The 20,383-nt window shown below is 40.1% G+C and overlaps 1 protein-coding gene across 7 annotated transcripts in view; it reads left to right on the top strand.

Annotated features, from left to right (window-relative positions):
• PHF3 (PHD finger protein 3) overlaps positions 1–14,249 on the top strand; it is a 99,845-nt gene extending 85,596 nt beyond the window's left edge. For all 7 annotated transcript variants that reach the window (XM_081250778.1, XM_081250776.1, XM_081250779.1 and 4 more), the window contains 7 exons: positions 3,096–3,227; positions 4,116–4,251; positions 5,877–6,072; positions 6,581–6,728; positions 8,880–8,969; positions 10,973–11,168; positions 11,391–14,249. In XM_081250778.1, the coding sequence (XP_081106904.1) occupies positions 3,096–3,227; positions 4,116–4,251; positions 5,877–6,072; positions 6,581–6,728; positions 8,880–8,969; positions 10,973–11,168; positions 11,391–13,510 (3,018 nt within the window). In that variant the 3' untranslated portion in view covers positions 13,511–14,249. The remainder of the gene's footprint in view (positions 1–3,095; positions 3,228–4,115; positions 4,252–5,876; positions 6,073–6,580; positions 6,729–8,879; positions 8,970–10,972; positions 11,169–11,390) is intronic.
• Positions 14,250–20,383: the final 6,134 nt, after the last annotated feature.

Below are 20,383 nucleotides of genomic sequence, written 5' to 3'. Positions count from 1 at the left end.
CAAGATTATGGATCATCTTTACTATCATTATTCTGAATTCTTTTTCAGGTAGACTGCCGATTTCCTCTTCATTTGTTAGGTCTGGTGGGTTTTTATCTTGCTCCTTCATCTGCTGTGTGTTTTTCTGTCTTCTCATTTTGCTTATCTTACTGTGTTTGGGTTCTCCTTATTGCAGGCTGCTGGTTCGTAGTTCCCGTTGTTTTTGATGTCTGTCCCCAGTGGCTAAAGTTGGTTCAGTGGGTTGTGTAGGCTTCCTGGTGGAGGGGACTAGTGCCTGTGTTTTGGTGGATGAGGCTGGATCTTGTCTTTCTGGTGGGCAGGACCACGTCTGGTGGTGTGTTTTGGGGTCTGTGGCCTTATTATGATTTTAGGCAGCCTCTCTGCTAATGGGTGGGGATGTGTTCCTGTCTTGCTAGTTGTTTGACGTAGGGTGTCCAGCACTCTAGCTTGCTGGTCGTTGAGTGAAGCTGGGTGCTGGTGTTGAGATGGAGATCTGTGGGAGATTTTCCCTGTTTTATATTATGTGGTGCCGGGAGGTCTCTTGTGGACCAGTGTCTTGAAGTTGGCTCTCCCACCTCAGAGGCACAGCACTGACTCCTGGCTGCAGCCCCAAGAGCCTTTCATCCACACGGCTCAGAATTAAGAGGGAGAAAAAATAAAAAGAAAGGAAGAAAGAAAGAGGATAAAATAAAATAAAGTAAGATAAAATAAAGTTATTAAAATAAAAAGAAATTATTAAGAAAAAATACTTTTTTAAAGAAAAAAAAATTATGGATTGAACCCTAGGACAAATGGTGAAAGCAAAGCTATACAGACAAAATCTCACACAGAAGCATACACATACACACTCACAAAAAGAGGAAAAGGGAAAAAATAATAAGTCTTGCTCCCAAAGTCCATCTCCTCAATTTGGGATGACTCGTTTTCTATACAGGTATTCCACAGGTGCAGGTACATCAAGTTGATTGTGGAGATTTAATCCGCTGCTCGTGAGGCTGCTGGGAGAGATTCCCCTTTCTCTTCTTTGTTCGCACAACTCCTGGGGCTCAGCTTTAGATTTGGCCCCGCCTCTGCGTGTAGGTCGCCTGAGGGCGACTGTGCTTCGCCCACACAGGACAGGGTTAAAGGAGCAGCTGCTTCGGGGGCTCTGGCTCACTCAGCCCGGGGGCAGGGAGGGGTGCGGAGTGCGGGGGGAGCCTGCGGCGGCAGAGGCCAGCGTGAGGCGCGCCGTGCCTTCTCCTGGGGAAGTTGTCCCTGGATCCTGGGGCCCTGGCAGTGGCGGGCTGCACAGGCTCCCAGGGAGGGGAGGTGTGGAGAGTGACCTGTGCTTACACACAGGCTTCTTGGTGGCGGCAGCAGCCTTAGCGTCTCATGCCCGTCTCTGGGGTCCGCGCTGTTAGCCGTGGCTTGCGCCCGTCTCTGGAGCTCCTTTAAGCAGCGCTCTTAATCCCCTCTCCTCACGCACCAGGAAACAAAGAGGGAAGAAAACGTTTCTTGCCTCTTCGGCAGGTCCAGACTTTTCCTGGACTCCCTACCGGCCAGCAGTGGTGCACTAACCCCTTCAGGCTGTGTTCACGCCAACCCCAGTACCCTCCCTCCGCCCCGGCGGCCGAGCACAGAAGCCTCTCGGGCTGGTGAGTGCCGGTTGGCCCCGATCCTCTGTGCCGGATCTCTCCGCTTTGCCCTCCGCACCCCTGTGGCTGCGCTCTCCTCCGTGGCTCTGAAGCTTTCCCCCTCCGCCACCCGCCGTCTCCGCCCGCGAAGGGGCTCCTAGTGTGTGGAAACCTTTCCTCCTTCACGCTCCCTCCCACTGGTGCAGGTCCCGTCCCTATTCTTTGTCTCTGTTGTTTTCTTTTGCCCTCCCCACGTATGTGGGGAGTTTCTTGCCTTTCGGGAGGTCTGAGGTCTTCTGCCAGCGTTCAGTGGGTGTTCTGTAGGAGTTGTTCCACGTGTAGATGTATTTCTGATGTATCTGTGGGGAGGAAGGTGATCTCCGCGTCTTACTCTTCCGCCATCTTCCCCCCCTCTCTCTATGTATTGCATTTTTAAAACTAAAAAATTCTGAAAGTTACCAATGCTGAGAGTTTTATTGGGGGTTTGTGAACTTGAAATATCTTTGAAGGTGAAGGGAATACGTGACTTCAAATTATTGTGACCGCAAGATAGCCACATTATCCACTGCTTTTATTATAATGGCCTTAGAGTATTAGCTCTTTATTTTAGAAAATAGTGGTTTCTTATATATTAAGTCTACACGATTTACCTGATCTTAAGCATTAATCCTCCATGTTGATCTTCTACCAAATTTAGTTTGATGTGCAAGAGGCCTTAATTTGATACATTACACTAAGTCACATATTTCTTTACTTTCCCCTTGTATAGTTTCTCGTATTTTGCAAATATTATCACGATCTCTTTTTTCCCTCCGTATCCCAAATGTGCACGTGCCTCTCTTCTTAGAAACTGTGGCTGCAGGTGTCATCTGCATGGGAGACCTGCTGTTTCTTTCTTTGGACTGTGTATGTGATTTCTTTCTTTAAAGGAAGATTTGCACTTAACAGTGACAAGACAAATGACCGGATCCGTCTTTACCTTCCTTAACCCACTCCCCTCTCAGCTACCTTTTACTAATCCTGTCTGCTCTTGCGTTTTTATTATGCTTTGTTGCTGAGCTTGTTCACTGTCACAAAGTATGTTCCGTCAGGAGCCTTCTGATGGGGGATTTGCCCATTTCTGTTGTCTGACTAAATTTCTGCTGCTGTGGCAGATGTTAGAACATCAAGTTAGGAATCTAAGAGGAACTTGATTGTTATTTCTCTGTGGCACCTGCTGAAATACTAGATCAGAAAGCAGATTTTAAATGTAAATATCATGTTTCATCACTTTGCAAATTAGATTACACTTCAGCTGCCTCCAGTTACTGTACATGTAAAATTCTCCAGGCTGACGTATGAGCTCTAATTCTTAAAACCCCAGCACTCAAAACTGACATTTGCAAGTACTCAGTATATGTTTGTTGCTTGAGAGACTACCTAAAGGTTAAAAATTATCTGTGATTTTAACTGTGAAGTTTTCTTTAAAATATGTCCTATTAGACCATAGAGATGATTGAGAAAGAACAGAGAGAAGTGGAAAGAAGACCAATCACAAAGATAACTCATAAAGGTGAGATAGAAATTGAGAGTGATGCTCCAATGAAAGAACAGGAAGCAGCCATGGAAATTCAGGTAAATTATGATAATAAAAATAGCATATTTTATAGTGCTCAAAACATGAAGATTCAGAAAAGATTTATTTGCCCGTTTTTGATAGAAGGGAAAATGTTTATACTTAACCATTTTCTTCTGTTAATACTTACGGTAATATCAAACTGAGCCTCACTCACATTAAATGATTCACTTGGAATATAAAAATAAAGGGGGGCAGACTTCCCTGGTGGCGCAGTGGTTGAGAATCTGCCTGCCATTGCAGGGGACATGGGTTTGAGCCCTGGTCCTGGAAGATCCCACATGCCGCAGAGCAGCTAAGCCCATGTGCCACAACTACTGAGCCTGCGCTTTGTAGCCTGTGAGCCACAAGTGCTGAGCCTGTGCTCTAGAGCCCGCGAGCCACAACTACTGAAGCCCACACGCCTAGAGCCCGTGCTCTGCAACAAGAGAAGCCACTGCTTCTCTTGTTCTTAAAGTAGAAAAAAGAATTTTTTAAAGTGTGTATTTATTAGAGTTGTCTATATTATTGGTTTAATGTTGTTTTGAGAGTGTTTAAAGCATTGTTTTTCTGTACGTAGTGTGCAGACCACCTGCATCACAGGCCTCGAAATCTGTAGGTGCTTCTTAGACAGACTAGTTTGAGAGCAGGTGCGGCTTTTCTTACTTTCAAATATCAATGAGAAAATAATAGATATTGTTAGAGGCCTTGAAGAATGAGAAATGTTTGAGTTTTTGCTCTGTTTTATGCCATAATTAACATCTAGCATTTATTTTTTAAAGCTTGAAAAACAACCTATGAATGGAGCAGTTTCATTTTGGAAAAATATCAGTATGAAATATCAGATGGTTTAAATAATTGAGGCCAAAGTTTTTCTGTTAACCTATTTTCACTCTCACTGTTGTTAGGAACCTACAACTAATAAGTCAGTGGAGAAGACAGAAGGATCTGAGAAACTGAAAGAAGAGATTGACTCCTTGTCTAAAGATACCACTAGTCAACACAGACAACATCTTTTTGATCTTAACTGCAAAATTTGCATAGGTAATTTGAAGTATTTCTTCCTAAATGTTGCTTCCATTTTGAAAGGGGAATACATGTAAATTGTAATTTAAGTAGGTTTTTGTTTTCCCAGTACCGGTGCAGAGTCAGATTGTGACTTAGTAGTAGTAGTGAAATCAACTTAGTAAGTAGTTCACTAGCGTTTCGAAAACAGAATAGAAAATATCATGGTGAATTGCACTGATAAAGATAAGTATGATTTTGAGAGACTTTAGTTCCAATTATTTGTGTATAACAAAAAAAACCCACATGCATACGTACATGTATACACACACGTGCACAGACACGGGTATGTGGAGTGTGTGTGTATGTAAGTAATGGATCATGATATAAAATGTTACTTTACAGATCATGATAAAAATCGCTGAAAACCTGCTTGGGTAGGCCATATGAAAGATTTTCGTCTTCTATCTAAGAGCAGTGGATAGTGATTGAAGGGATTTTAGCAGGAGAATGATATGATCAGCTTGGAATTTTATGAAGATTTCTCTGACTTTGAGTAGAGATGATGATGAAAGAAGCCAAGAGAAGAAGGCGTGAGGCTAGGTGGCAGGCGTTTGTGCACTAGTGCAAGAGGGAGATGCAGGTGCTTTTAATTAAAGGGAGGCTTTGAGATACTCAGGTAATATTGACAGATGTTAGAGGCTGGGTTTAGGGCATAAGAAATGGGGATGTGTTGAGCAAGAGTTTAAGTTTATATTCAGTTTATTGGTAAAGGTGGAGGACGAGAGTTTTTTAAAACTCTAGAGATGTAGCTCTCAATTTTTATTTTTTTACTGTGGTATGCTAAAGGACTGATACATACTTTGTTCAGTAAGATGAAAAATTTTTTAGGTTAGTTAACATGCTGCCCTCCATCATTGTTTTAGAGACTAGGCAGCTTTCTTATAATAAAAATGACGTATCTTCTCAAAATTGTGTGTTCACAGTTAGTACAATGCTAAAGACTTAAAGGGCAGGGTGTTTTTAGACATTGTTATCCCTGAAGAAAGCTATCCATGGTTTACTAGTATTTTTAGTATACTCATATTTCAATAAATTTAATGGTAGCACACAAAATATTTGTTAAATACTACTGGACTTGACCTATTTTCAGAAAGTTTGAGTTTTTCTTCTTGATTCTATAGAGAAAATCAATGTCATTTTCTAAACTTTACTAGTGTTTTTTCATGCTTAGTAACTAAGTAGCATTGTAGTATGCACATGTCATGGACTGCTGCTATATGTAACACGAAGTAGGGATACAGATTTGTTTTACTTAGTTCCTCATGTTACCTCTCAAGACTGTGGGGATTTGTTGTAGTTTAGTTTAAAAAATGCTTGATAGGGAATCAGGAAACCATTTTTAGGTTCTGGTTGTAATGTTGCCTTTTCAAAAGCTTGTCTGAGTTGTTTAACATTCTCTTTTTTTAATTTTTCACATCAGTAAGGGAGGTTGTTCTAGAACTCATTGTGAGAAATAATGATAGTTACAAATTACCCCAGGAAATGTATGGTTGTGCAACAGTGCAGTCAGGGGAACTGAATAACTTTAGAAGTGAAAATGGATGAAGTTACAGAAATTTCAGTTTACAGAAGTGGTATATTTTGGTGTTTTCTGGCTTCAGGTCGAATGGCACCACCTGTAGATGATCTTTCTCCAAAAAAAGTGAAAGTTGTTGTTGGAGTATCTCGTAAACATTCAGACAATGAAGCAGAAAGTATAGCAGATGCTTTGTCTTCAACCTCAAATATATTGGCCTCTGAATTCTTTGAAGAGGAGAAGCAAGAGTCTCCGAAGTCAGCATTGTCTTCTGCTCCACGGTAATTTTCTGTTAGTTATAATTTCTATTCTTTATAGCTCTTTGCCATATTATACTTGGAAGTCTTCAAAAACTTTAGAAAAGTGACATGTTTCTTAAGAAAGAAACCTTTCTTTTGAGACAGTAACTGTACCTTCCTGTACCCTAATTGAGATTTTTAAAAAGACTCTAAAAGTTAATTTAGAGATTTGAGTGTGTGGGGACTTGACTTTAAAACTCTCTTTAATTGCATTAGCTCCAAGAGGCAGGAGATAAGTCATTAAAGAAAAATTGCTTGCATTTCTCTGGACCATATTAGTCCACAGGACAGCCTAGAAGAAAGACTTTGTAAAAACATGGCTATGTAAATATAAGTACATTAAAGTGAAAATATAAACTCTTTAATCATAGCCTTTACATATTTTGGTTTTCTTGACATGCTAAAATAGAAATGATTGATGAGTAAATAGAAAATGCATTTATTCATGAGCAGATCTTTAGGCTGAAAACTTCTTAATGTCATTTTTTAGTCCAGAGATGCCTGGAACTGTTGAAGTTGAGTCTACCTTCCTGGCTCGATTGAACTTCATCTGGAAAGGTTTTATCAACATGCCATCTGTAGCAAAATTTGTTACCAAAGCCTACCCAGTGTCTGGTTCCCCTGAGTACTTGACAGAGGTACTGTGAACTTTTCTACCCTTCTATGCCTGGGTTGACATATGTTTCTGAAGCCAAAAGGTAAAGAAACAACATAATAAAATAAAAATATTTAATTCTCATTCATGATAAAAATATTTATTGACAGTGATCCTTAAACCATTCAATTAATGGAATTATGAGTCCACAAATGGAGTTTTAGAACTGTAGAAAATTGTGCCCTGAAGTATTAAATCCACATGTCCTGGACTCTTTCCAAGATGTATTCTCTGTCAGAATTAAAGATTAATGAGAGTCTGCGTGGATATCTAAGTTTTTCTTTAAGTACAGACTTACGTAAAAGATGGACATATTTATGGCCTTCAGTGTTAGCTTGTCATGGAGAGTTTTTCATTGTTATCAAGTCTTGTAATTCCCCTACTGCTTAAATTTCCCCAACTTCATGACTGTGGTTCTTACCTGCCCATTTCTGTGAATATAGATATACACCTAGTTGACCCTTGAGCAACACAGTTTTGAACTGCACACGGATTTCTTCAGTAGTGAAAACCACAGTACCACATGACCCGCAGTTGGTTGAATCCTAAGGTGTGGAACTGTGTATACGGAGGGGCAACTGTAGGTTATACTCGGATTATCAACTGCACAGAGGGTGGGCACCCTTAATTAACCCCCATGTTGTTCAGGGGTCAGCTGTCTAGTTGAGACTCGCCAGTTAGTTGACAGTCCTGAGAGGAATGACCTTGGTTGCTGCAGTGGTGCCCTTGGTTGGTTTTATACCTGAGGGAATAGGAAGGGACTGCTGTGCAGTATTTATGGGAAACAAGCAGCTGTAGTATTATAGTATTATGATAAGTGAGAAAGTACAATGTTTTCTGAACTTTTTTGAATAAAGTTTGTATTTTCTCTGTGTTTATGCAGAAGGAAAATAAATCAGTATATGTGTACTGTATTTTTGTTGAGATTATATTTTGCTATTATGTTCATATCTAACATTTTTTCATTCATTCTCAGTCTGCTGACCATAAAGGCAAAAGTTTTTTAAAAAATGGTTTTCAGCATTTTGTAAAACGTAAATCATATATATGCCTGTTCTTTTTTAAGACTAATATAAACTTTTCTTTGTATTAGGATGAAATTAGTTTGACTCAATGTAGTGTTACTTATCTAATCTCCATCAGCTTATTTGTTAGTTGTGTTTTTGATTAATAAACGACTTAATTATTTTACATATAGTTTGGTTGGCAAGTAATATTTTAGATACACTGATTTAATAAGAAAAAAATTCAGTGCTTTTCTTTTTGAACAAATCTGTTTAGAAATTTAGTCTTTGATTAGTCCATGGTGAAGATAACTCTTCTTTTAAATGGATAACTAAGTCCTAAACTACAGGACCCTTTTGATTTTGAACAAAACTATTATTCTCTTTTCTGAGCCAGTTTCTGTGTGATTGCTTTCCAGAACTCCACCTCTGCTTTCTACTTATTTTTAGTTTGATTTGGACTAAAATCCCAAATAAAATAAAGCAATTAATCATTTAAATTTAATTGAATTTATATTGATTGTTTTTTATGATTTTTCTCTCTTCATAAAAAAACAAATATACTGATTAAAGTTTCAAATATTCTTAATTGTACAGCTCTTGATTGATTTTATGTATAGTCATCTGTTCTCAGAAAGATTATGCCTTTAAAAAAAAAAAGAACCTTGCATTATTACAATGTTATTCTCTTCTGTGCAAAAATATACTCTATAATTAAGCTTGATAACTTCTGAAATCCAACTGTTAGTGATAAAGGCATACCCCAGCTCACTACCACCAAAAAAAGGAAGGGGAGGTGGAAGGGGAAAAACAATGGCCCCTAATATTCTGGAATCTGTTGTACTCTCCCTGGATTGTCAGAGTGGGATGCTGGCACTGCTGCTTTGTCTTGACCTCAGATTCTTTCCTAACTGTGTTTTGGGCATCCACCTCAGTCACTTGGAGTTGACATTTGAGGTAAAGCCTAATTGCTCTTCCTGTACTTTCTTATGTTCTCTGATGCATTTTATAATCTTACTTGTTTTTTAATCACTGTTTCATATTAGTCTTAGAGCTAAGTTTGTATGAAGTATAGACATTATAATAAATACAATCTGTATACATTGATCACCTTCATGTCGTTACCACAGGATCTACCAGATAGTATTCAAGTCGGTGGTAGAATATCACCTCAGACAGTTTGGGATTATGTGGAAAAAATTAAAGCCTCAGGAACCAAGGTGAGGAGAACTTTTTTCACTCTACCCATATTAGAGAGTATTTGAAAAGTAAACCACTGAGAGTTCTTGTGCAAGGTCCCTTGGGGAGGGAGCCAGTACAAGTACTAAATCTACATAGTATGCCTCACAAAGCTGAACTGTAGCCATTTGCTAGAGCTCAAAGCCCAGCATTCCTTTCGTGGTATGCTCTCTCAGTGATTTCTGTCATTGTTTTGAAAGAAATGTTTTAGAGTAAGTATTGAGATTTCATCCTGGAATTTTGCCTTGCTTTGATTGTAGACATGTGTTTTAGTTGGGGCATAGGCTAAGCTGTTGGGATAAAGAGACCCTAAAGTTGTTTATTTTCCTGCTATGTTAGGTGGGTCAGTAGTTCAGGGCTTTAGGCCGTTCGATTCAGCAGGGATGAGGCTCCTCTGTCTTGTCATTTTGCTGTTTGCAAGACTGTTGTCCTTATCATTCAAGCAGGGTCAGAGCTGACTTAGCAGCACCAAGTGGGAAAAAAAGAATGTCCAGTTGTTTTAGAAGCAAGACCTAGAACTTGCAGTTATCTTTTCACTTCCTCTAGCTTCCATTGGCAAGAGCTTACTCATAAACCTCATATGGCTACTAAGGAGGCTGGGAAGTGTGATCTCTATTGGATGGCCCTGTGCCCAGCTAAAAGTTAAGGGTTCTGTTTGTAATAGGAGGAAATGAGGAGGATGGATACTGGGAGGTAATTAGTAGCCTCTATAGCAATGTCTCTCTTTTTCTTTTCTCTCTCTATATCTTCTATCATTTCTTTAACTCAAAGAACGTAACTACACAGGAATATTTAATCATTAGAAGAAGTCATTTTTCCCTCCAAGGATGATAGTACTCAGCATATTATAGACATTCAAAAAATAAATCTTGAATAAATGAACATTAACTTTTTTATCTTTTATGATCAGAAGTCTTTAGTAAGATTAGTAGTGTTCCATAATGGATAATCTTCAGCTGAAAATAATATTTTTTCCAATATAGGTTTTAGAATTTAAACTGATACTGTATTAGAATACAAATAGAACTTAGAAGCAGTATAAAAAAAATTTACTACATTTACTTTCACTTTCTCACGATAGCAAAAGTCGTAGGAAAGTATTGGGAGGTGTTACTCTTGGATGTTTTGGGAATGCTCTTGATCTGCCCCTCTGGTACTGCACAGTGTGCTTCCATCTGGGCTTGGTGGCCCCAAAGGAGGACACTCTGGATGAGAGACCTCTTAGAAGAGGCGGAGCCGTAGTTCAGCTCATTCATGTGTCTTCTCTAGGATCTTGCATCAGTTTAGGCTTTGCAGTAGATCTGGCTCTCCCCGTTTCATGTTTCATGAAGAAGCGTCCATTTTTCACACTACCAAATTAACACCAAATTGGGACTGTCTTTTCTATCTGAAACAAAGCCAAGAACCCAGAGGCAAGCAAATAAGTTCCTCAGTAAGCCGAATGATTTTACAGAATTTATGGCTGTGTGTATTTGAGGTCTTTCAGCCAGCCCCCTTTATTCCTAGATTCAGTCCCTCTAACTGGGATTATCCGTGGATTTGTGCGTTTCTGTGTGTGCGTTTGTGTGTGTGTGTACGTGGTGGGGCGCTGGTGGTGGCTGCTGTTAATTTGCAGTGTGCTGAGCATATAGGCAGCCCTCTGCAGAAGTGACTCCATTGGAAGTGAGGACACAGTATAGACATCGGGAGACGTGGCCTTAAATGTCTTCTCTGCCACTGACAGCTGTGTCACCTTGCACAGGTTAATTACCGTGGGACTCAGTTTCTATGGGACAGTTTCAGATAAATCACCAGTGGATCAGCCAGGATCTTTTCCTAAGAGTTGTTTCCTTTTAGTATTCATATCTGCATTTAAGTTGTAAGCCACGTTACTTGGTAACAGTCATAAAATTCAACAGATTATTACTCATTGAGAATGGTATTTAAAACCAGGCTGTTGTTTAGGTTATTGTTTTAAACAACCATTTGTTATTTGCTTGAATAGGAAATTTGTGTGGTTCGCTTCACACCTGTGACTGAAGAAGATCAAATTTCTTACACTTTGCTGTTTGCATACTTCAGTAGCAGGAAGCGCTACGGAGTGGCCGCTAACAACATGAAGCAGGTTAAAGACATGTACCTAATCCCTCTGGGGGCCACGGATAAAATCCCACACCCTCTTGTGCCCTTTGATGGACCTGGTAGGTATTCGTTTAATAATAGAATATGAGTGAAGTGAGGTGAGAGGCAGGGCTGGAGCAGGAGAGCTGACTCTGCCTTCCTTCTTGGGGCCCAGCCCGTTAGATCTGCCGTGAGAGGGACAGGCACCCATTGAGGAGCCTGTAATAAGCTAGATGCAAAGTTTTACTCTTTATTGTAATGATTGAAAATGACTATTAATTGATGTTTTTGATTTTGTACAGGCCTTGAACTGCACAGACCTAATCTATTGTTGGGCTTAATTATTCGTCAAAAACTGAAACGGCAGCACAGTGCCAGTGCTGGTGCTGGTCACACAGCTGAGATGGCTGAAAGTGTACCAGTAACATTGCCGCCTGATAAAAAAAGTAAGGTAGAAGTTTCCACAGAGGAAGCAGCAGAAGAAGAAAATGACTTTTTTAATTCTTTCACAACTGTGTTGCACAAGCAAAGAAATAAGCCTCAGCAAACTCTTCAGGAAGACCTTCCAACGGTCATTGAACCTTTAGTGGAAGTCACCAAACAGGAGCCACCAAAACCTTTAAGATTCCTTCCTGGGGTCTTGATTGGCTGGGAAAGTCAACCTTCTACTCTGGAATTGGCAAATAAACCTCTTCCTGTGGATGATATCCTTCAGAGCCTTTTGGGCACTACTGGTCAAGCATATGAACAGGCTCAGTCAGGGACAGAACAAAGCACTCTTAAAGAAATTCCATTTATAAATGAGCAAGGCGACCTGAAAGCAGAGAAGGTAGATACAGTGGAAGCAACTGATGGGGAAGCCAAGGAAGTGAAGGTTAAAGGAGATAAGCCTTCAGAGTCGGCAGGTAGTTCAGTAGGAGAAGAGGCGTCCGGAATGGGGGCCTCTTCTGTTTCTGCCGGGCCTTTGACAAGTCTTAGTCTCAGAGGTAAACCACCAGATGTTTCTACAGAAGCATTCCTAACAAATTTATCGATGCAGTCAAAACAAGAGGAGACGGTGGAGAGTAAAGAGAGAGCGTTAAAAAGACAGCAGCTACCAGATCAAGAGAGTAACTTGCAAGATAATTGGACTGCAAACACTAGTTCTCCCTGCAGGTCTAATGCAGGAAAAGGAAACATAGATGGTAATGGGAGTTGCAGTGAAAACCTTGCTGCTAACACGACACGGGCCCCTCAGTTTATCAACCTGAAAAGGGACCCTAGGCAAGCAGCAGGGCGAAGTCAGCAGGCGTCTGCTCCAGAAAGCAGGGACGGAGATAGCTGCCGGAATGGAGAGAAGCAGCCCCTGCCTGGCCTGTCGCACAAGGAGCACTTAACCGAACAAAGCAGTGTTGAGGAAAAGTTGCCTTCTGTAGAGAAGAACTCATGTATTCAGCAGAGTGATGATTCCGGGGTTGTACAGAACTCGCCATCAGTAGAAAACGTACACAGTTCTCAAACAGAACAAGCAAAACCCTTACAGGAGGAGATTTTAATGCAAAATATTGAAACTGTGCACCCATTTCGAAGAGGATCAGTAGCAGCAACATCTCATTTTGAGGTTGGAAACACATGTCCCTCTGAATTTCCTGCGAAAAGCATCAGCTTCACTTCCAGAAGCACCAGCCCCAGAACAAGTGCAAACTTTTCACCCATAAGGCCACAGCAGCCCAACCTTCAGCATCTCAAGTGTAGCCCGCCTGGATTTCCATTTCCAGGACCTCCAAATTTCCCCCCACAAAGCATGTTTGGATTTCCGCCACATTTGCCACCCCCGTTGCTTCCCCCTCCAGGCTTTGGCTTTGCTCAGAATCCCATGGTTCCCTGGCCACCTGTTGTTCATCTGACAGGCCAACCGCAACGTATGATGGGTCCCCTTTCACAAGCGTCAAGGTATCTAGGCCCGCAAAATTTTTACCAGATTAAAGACGTTCGGAGGCCAGAAAGGCGCCATAGTGACCCTTGGGGTAGGCAAGACCAACAGCAACTGGATAGACCGTTTAACAGGGGTAAGGGGGATCGTCAGAGGTTTTACAGTGATTCACACCACCTGAAAAGAGAGCGCCACGAGAAGGGGTGGGAGCAGGAGTCCGAAAGGCACAGGCGCAGAGACAGAGCCCAGGACAAGGACAGAGACAGGAAGAGCAGGGAGGAAGGGCACAAGGGTCAGGAGCGGGCACGGCTGCCGCACGGGGAGCGAGGAGTGGACGGAAGAGCGAGCAGAGACAGCAGGGCTGTAGACAGGAAGGCAGACGCGCCTAAGGGTGAAGACCAGGAGAAGGACAGAGAGCGGGAGAAGGGTAAGCATAGAGAAGGCGAGAAGGAGCGAGACAGGCACCACAGAGACAGGGACCACACCGACAGAGCTAAAGGCAAAAGGTGAAGCCGGCAGGCTGCCGCAGGGGTCCACTGAAATAGCTGTTAAACGTCATCTCTTTAAAACTTCGTATGATTGCCTGCTAGGATCGTGCCGTCTTTTACATTTTTAATATTGGTGGTTTGCAGAGCAGTACATTCTGTGTGTCGGTGCGGAGTGCTCTGGGCCAGTGCTCATCATCCCTTCTTCATACCAACTGCCCTAGTTATAGGAATTTAATATTTTTAAAAGTTTTACATTGCTGTATATTCAAAGATTTGTTTTATTAATATGCAATAAAGGCTTAGAAATTTTAGTTTTATTCCTTAGTCGGTAAATGGTTAATTACGGAATCTATTTACTGCCTCTAGTGAATGTCCTTTATATAATGACTAATTTGAGAGTAACGTGTACTCTGTAAGTTTGTTTTAAATTGCACTGTTTTTAAAGAAACTGTAGAGGAGCAACATAAAGCCAAGCAACTTGGTAATTGGATTATATTAATCATTCAGTCGAGCAGTTTTTGACCAAGAATCAGAAACCCAAGGAGTACATTTATCGCTTTAGTCTGCACTCATTGAAGGCGTTTGTTACCGTACTACAGCTTTGTGGTAGTCCATTGTTTTCCTTTTCCTTTTTGGCTCTTCAGAAACTTGAATACTTAAGCTTGTACATGATCTTGTGTTTTGCTATCCTTTTTACTGTACAATGTAAATATTTTAAGGGATATTTTGATTCTAAATATGATAAAAGAATTTCTCACCTATTTTGTGTGTGTGATTTGAAATTCAGTAGTAAAATAATTTCTTTGAGACTTTAAATACCTTTAGACATTGTTCTTTTACTCAGCCAAGAGCATATAGGCTAGGATGAGGAGAAAAACGATTTCTTTATCTTAGTTTATAGGCTATTAAGATAAATCGTGTAGTTCTGAAGAGGCTAGAATTTAAAACTGCCACTGAAAAACTGTGCAGCTATAACCCACTTTGTAGGTATGTTTCTGAAAACTGGTACACCGTCAAAATTTGGTACACTGACTAATCATTGTAAGACCACAGAAATTTTATTTAAGAGAAACGTATTGTGAATCTTTCTGTAAAACGTGTAATTAACTCTAATTTGTTTGGGGGGTAAATAACTACAGTGTCATATGCTCGTTTTTCTTGAAAGCACAGGGAGGCTATTGCTAATCCAAACCTAAATTTATTTACACCCTTAACTACATATACTGTATTGATTGCTATAATTTAAAGCAGTGGCTACCAAATGATACCAACACTTGAGACCAAAAGGAGGGAAAGAAAGGCCAGTATTTTAACTTACCTGTATTAATGAAGAAAGATATACATGACTTCACAAAATTAAGAAGATGGTTTGTTTTCCTAAAAAGTCTACAGATTAGAGTTAAAAATGGGTTTTGAAACTGATTCAGCCTTGCTGTTTTTACTGGAGAGAAAATGAATGGAAATTCAAAACCAAACCATTTTGTCTAATTTGCAGCAACTTGAGACTCCCCCTTTTTTTTGTCATCCATATCCTCTGAAATTTATCATCATATATGTTCTAAAACAGAGGACTTGTATTCAAATAAAGTTTTTTTTTAATTGGCTCCACTTTTCTTTTGCAAGCTGACTTGTTAGAAAACAAGTCAGCCTGCCAACAAAAAAAACTAAAGTCAGTCAGCTTTTGCACCATTATGAAGAAATTGTTCTCAAGGTTTTACCAAAAACCCCCAAACCAAAATAAAAATTAGCTTTTTTATTTTCAAATACACTGATCCCTTGGTATCCTTTGGGGGACTGGTTCCAGGAATCCCCCACCTGTACCAAAATCCGCGGATGCTCAAGTCCCTTATATAAAAGGGCATAGTATTTGCATATAGCCTACGCACATCCTCTTGTATACTTTAAATCATGTCTAAAGATTACTTGCAATTTTATAAACCTAATACAATGTAAATGCTATGTAAATAGTTGTAAATGTGATGCAAATGCTATGTAAATAGTGGCGGGTGCACAGTAAATTCAAGTTTTGCTTTTTGGAACTTTCTGAAATTCTTTTTTCCTATCTGGTGGTTGAATTCAAGGATGTAGAACCCACAGATACGGAGGGTCAACTGTATGTGTGTCAGTAAATCTGCTTTCACTGCTCTATCTGGTTGAGGGTTCATGAGACACCAGATTTCTTTTGCAAGGTACAAGAAGAATGGATTAACCAATTGAAGAAAGCCTTTAAGTCAGGTTTTGATTACCTCTTGGCCAATAGTTTTTTATACATGTTGTTGGGAAATTGAAAATTCTTCCTTCATATCTCGTAGAATCACGGTAGATCCTGTACAGCCCTCTGTTGGTAATGACCATCTGGTATTACAGGGCTGCTAAATGCTGGAACCAGCTCTCCTAACCGCTGGGACTGAAACATTGTGGAGAGTAAGTATGGACGTGTTGAGTATTTTGAGGCTTTTAACTTGTGAGGAAAGAAAGAAAAAGAGAAAAGTTCTCAAATGAGTAGTAGTAGCTCCAAAGCCATTCTCATTCTTTCAGTTTCACCTACCAAGCATCCTTACACATCCTTATATGAAGTTCATCTTCTAGTTTCTCCTGTTTTAAGAAAAGCTTGCTCTTTAAAAACAGTTGGATGTTTTCAAAAATTTAGAACCATCTTAAGACAGTTTATACACACCAGTTAAGTAAAATGTACCGGAATGTCTCAGTACTTCTCAAGTCCACCCTTCGGAAGCCTCGTGTCGGTAAGAAAGCCTCCATGAACACCCCGTACGTCAGGCCTCACGCTGAGTGCTTTATGGGAACCTCGGTCAGCCTGCAAGGTGACGACTTACCTTAGAGCTGAGGCATCTGGGACTTAGAAAAGTTGGAAACTCATCCAAGGTTAGACTGCTGTTGTTAGAGCTGGAATCCTAGCTCAGTTCTACTTTTCTCCAAAGTCTGAATGTGTGGTGGTTGCGCTCTGAGAATGGAGAATGGGAGAGGGACAGAAGCCTGATGATGACACACGCCTTTCACAGCCCTTTTTCTCACCATCACACCAACCTGTCTGAAACGCCACAGGGCCACCCGTTCCTCAGAGTGAGCAAAAAGACATAACCCAAAGTCTGGGTTCTCCTGTACAGATTTGCAAAGTTTATATTCATTTCAAATCCTAATTCTCCAGTTCTCTTTTATTAGTTTTCTATTGCTGCTGTAACAAATTATTACAAATTTAGTGGCTTGAAATCACACAGATTTGTCTTACGCTTCTGTGGATCGAAGTCTGATGGGGATCTCAGTGTTGTCAGGGGGTGTGCTCCTTTTCTGGAGGCTCTGGGAAGAGCCCATTTCTGTGCGTTTTCCATCTTCTGGAGGCCACCCACCTTCCATGCCTCAGGGCCCCTTCCTTCATCTTCGGAGTCAGCAACATGGGGCTCAGTCTTTCTGCCGTCTCTGACCCTCCCTTCTGATTTCCTCTTCCACTTCCAAGGACCCTGTGAGCACAGTGGACCCACAGAGATAATCCAGGATAATCTTATTTTAAGGTCCACTGATTAGCAACCTAAATTCCATCTGTGACCTTAATTCCCCTTTTCCTGTGTAACCTAGCGTATTTACAGTTTCCAGGGATTGAGATGTACAACTTTGAGGGTCATTATTTACCATAGCTCTTAACTTGCTAATTGTAGCTTAAATTTTAGGTGAACCAAATCCTAGTTACAAGTTATTTGGAGTTATGAAACATCTAAGGCCATAGTAAATGTTTAAAAGTTAAGAAAAATAATACCAACGATAGGAAAGTGGAGTGACAAACCACTTGGATATTATTAACGTGTTTATGTATGTGCGATAACATAAAACTACTTGTCAGCTGGTGAATTTGCATACAGCTGTTCTCAGTGTTTTTAATAGCGGCTGTGTATAAATCAAGTTTAAGCGCATTGTGAGAGCTTGCTGGTGAACAGGATCTTATTAAAGCAAATAGTTTAATTTAAATGTTCGAACATGCTGGTTGCATTATTCCCATCTCCTCAGATCCCTCTAAAACAATGGTCAGGTTGTCACTTAGTAATGACCACAAAAGGCAGTTCACATAGTCAGCACTTGACTTCTGTCTCCCCAGGCAAATCATGAATAAAATTGGTTACTGCTCTTATGAAGGTGCCAACCACCCTGATCCTTTGGCTTCTGTTTCATAAAGCATTTTAATTCATGTATAGAGCAAGAGGGTACATGAATGGGTGAGTTGAAACACACATATTAGGTCAATAGCTAGAAGTGTCCTAAAAAATGAGTTCACTGTTTTATAGGTAAATATTTCTATCTCTTGGCTAAGGTATTTCAGCTTACTTTAAAAAATGTTCTCATGTTTACATTCAACACTTTGTTTCAGAAGCATCATGACAGTATAGTAAAATGATCTGAAAGGTCCTTAGCAATTATTTTTATTTTATGATGGAAAAGCATATCACATAGGAAATCTTCAACACCATCATCACTAGGATAACCAAAAACAAATATTGATAACTTACCACATGAAATTTTGGATTTTAAGGTGAAAAAATATTTTAACCAAGTCATTCTTACAGGAGAATCTCTAGGTAGCAGTGTTCAGTTCTTCTTTTGTGCCTATTTTTCAGGCGTTAGCTACGTTTTTAGAATTCAGTGGTGAGCAAACCCTAACCCTCCAACCTCTTGGAGCTTGCAGTGTGGTGTAGAAAGGCCAGTGGTCACATCTGAATGTAAGACTACAGCTGTGAGAAGCAGCTTTAAAGCAACAATTCTCAAACTTACTGGTTTCAAGACCCCTTTACACTGTTAACAGTTAATGAGACCTCTAAAGAGCTTTTGTTTTTTTGGATTGTGTCTATCCTTATTTAGCGTGTTAGAAATTACAATTTTTTAAATTGTAAAAACAGTTGTTTGACAGTAATCCCATTATATGTTAATAACATTTTATGTAACATAACTTCCAAGCTAAGTCAATTTAGTTAAGAGAGAGGTCTTTTTCGTGTTTGTACGTCTCCAGTGTGTCTGACTTAAGAAACAGCTGGATTCTCTTATCTGCTTCTGCATTTAATGTTTGGCAATATGTCATTTTGTTTGAAATACATGAAGATCTGGCTTCACACAGATTTGTCCTTGGGAAAGGAAGAATCTGTCTGGATCCCCTGAAAATATCTAGGGGCCCTCGGGTCCTTCGACTCTACTTTGGAAAGTGCTGCTTTAAAGAAAGGCACACTGTATTATGAGAAGATGTGGCCAAATGTGATGGGTGTGTGGTAATAGGTAAAGTTTCCTTGAGGCTTTTGTAGCCTTCCTAAAACAGCTTTCTTGCCTTTTTGCATAAAATGTGTATCTTTAAAAGTCAGCTATCAAAAGGAATTTTTTTAGAACACTGTGATCTCAACTCCAAAGTTAAATGGAATGGTATGGACCAAAGCAAATTTAGGTCACAGTTTTTCAGCATAGGTTGGATGGAGTTGTCTTGTGTAGTTTCTATTAAAAAACAAAACCTTTGAATTGATGCATAGACATTCTGCAGTTCTACCTTACATTATATTTTGCTCACACACTTTCTAATGTTGACAGGAATAGTATGGGGACACTTTGTGTCCCATCGAATAATGCCGAAGTGCTTAACTTTGGTTTGGGGGCTTTGCAAGACTGTAGCTTTCTGATTGCAATGGAGTGGCAAAAATAACAAGTAAAAAAAAAAAAACAGGGCCTCCCTGGTGGCGCAGTGGTTGAGAGTCCGCCTGCCGATGCAGGGGATACGGGTTCGTGCCCCGGTCTGGGAGGATCCCATATGCCGCGGAGCGGCTGGGCCCGTGAGCCATGGCCTCTGGGCCTGCGCGTCCGGAGCCTGTGCTCCGCAACGGGAGAGGCCACAACAGTGAGAGGCCCGCATACCGCAAAAAGAAAAAAAAAAACAAAAACAAAAAAAAAACTGTAAAGTTCTGCAATGATAAACTGTTCATCTAGCTGCTTTGTATAGACCAGAATCTGTACAGGCAGATTTTGATTATTAATAGCATTGGCAAGTTAAACTGTGCATCAATCCTATGTGTAAAGTCTTTTCTCCATTTAATAGGTAATTATAGATTTTTCCTTTTCAATTTCACATGCTCCTATTACCAAGATTTTTTCCTCCACACGGTCCTGTTCTACCTGTGAGAGCTTTATGTCGGTCATGTGTTGTCAGTTGCTTTCCTGGTGGCAAAATTGTCATAAATACCAAACTCTGAAAATGTTAAGTAACAACAGCAGCAATGACTGTCTCCCAGTCTGAACGGTGGGAGGGTGAAAATGCTCTTCACAGTTACACCAGTAACTGGTGTTTGGGCAAAATGTACTTTCTCAAGTTATGCTTTTAATGGCACAGATATTATCAGGACAATAATTTTCAATAACATTATTCAGAACCTGTTGTATGTGCAATTTGGAGACCTGTAGACTTGAATGGTTAACTATAAATGCAGTTTAATTTTAAAATTTGATCAGTTATATAAGTACATGGTTTAAAAAGTCAAGGAATTCTACAACATTTATAAACAAAACCCAACAGTGTCTGCACTGCTCTCCGGAGATAACCGCATCCAATTCTTTTAGACATTTCTTAGGATATTTGTGAATGACATGTGTATGCTATCTTTTTAAGTTAAAAAAAAAACTATAATATCCATTGATAACTTACTGTGGAAGACAAGGATTTAACTTTCACCAACTAACTCTCCTTTCCCCCATCTCTGCCTCCCCACATTCATTCAGTGATTTTTGGTTTAAGTCTGTGTTCAGATTTCACATTATTTCAATCATATAACTATTCATAGCTGAGCCATGTAATAGACTATGATATTTCCTTTGTTAATAATTTTAATTTTTCCTTTGGTTAGTACTTTTGCCTTTTTCT

This window comes from Mesoplodon bidens (genome assembly GCF_964165515.1).
Source record: "Mesoplodon bidens genome assembly, chromosome: 12".
Taxonomy (NCBI): Eukaryota; Metazoa; Chordata; class Mammalia; order Artiodactyla; family Ziphiidae; genus Mesoplodon; species Mesoplodon bidens.
This window is presented reverse-complemented; position numbering and strand designations above follow the sequence as displayed.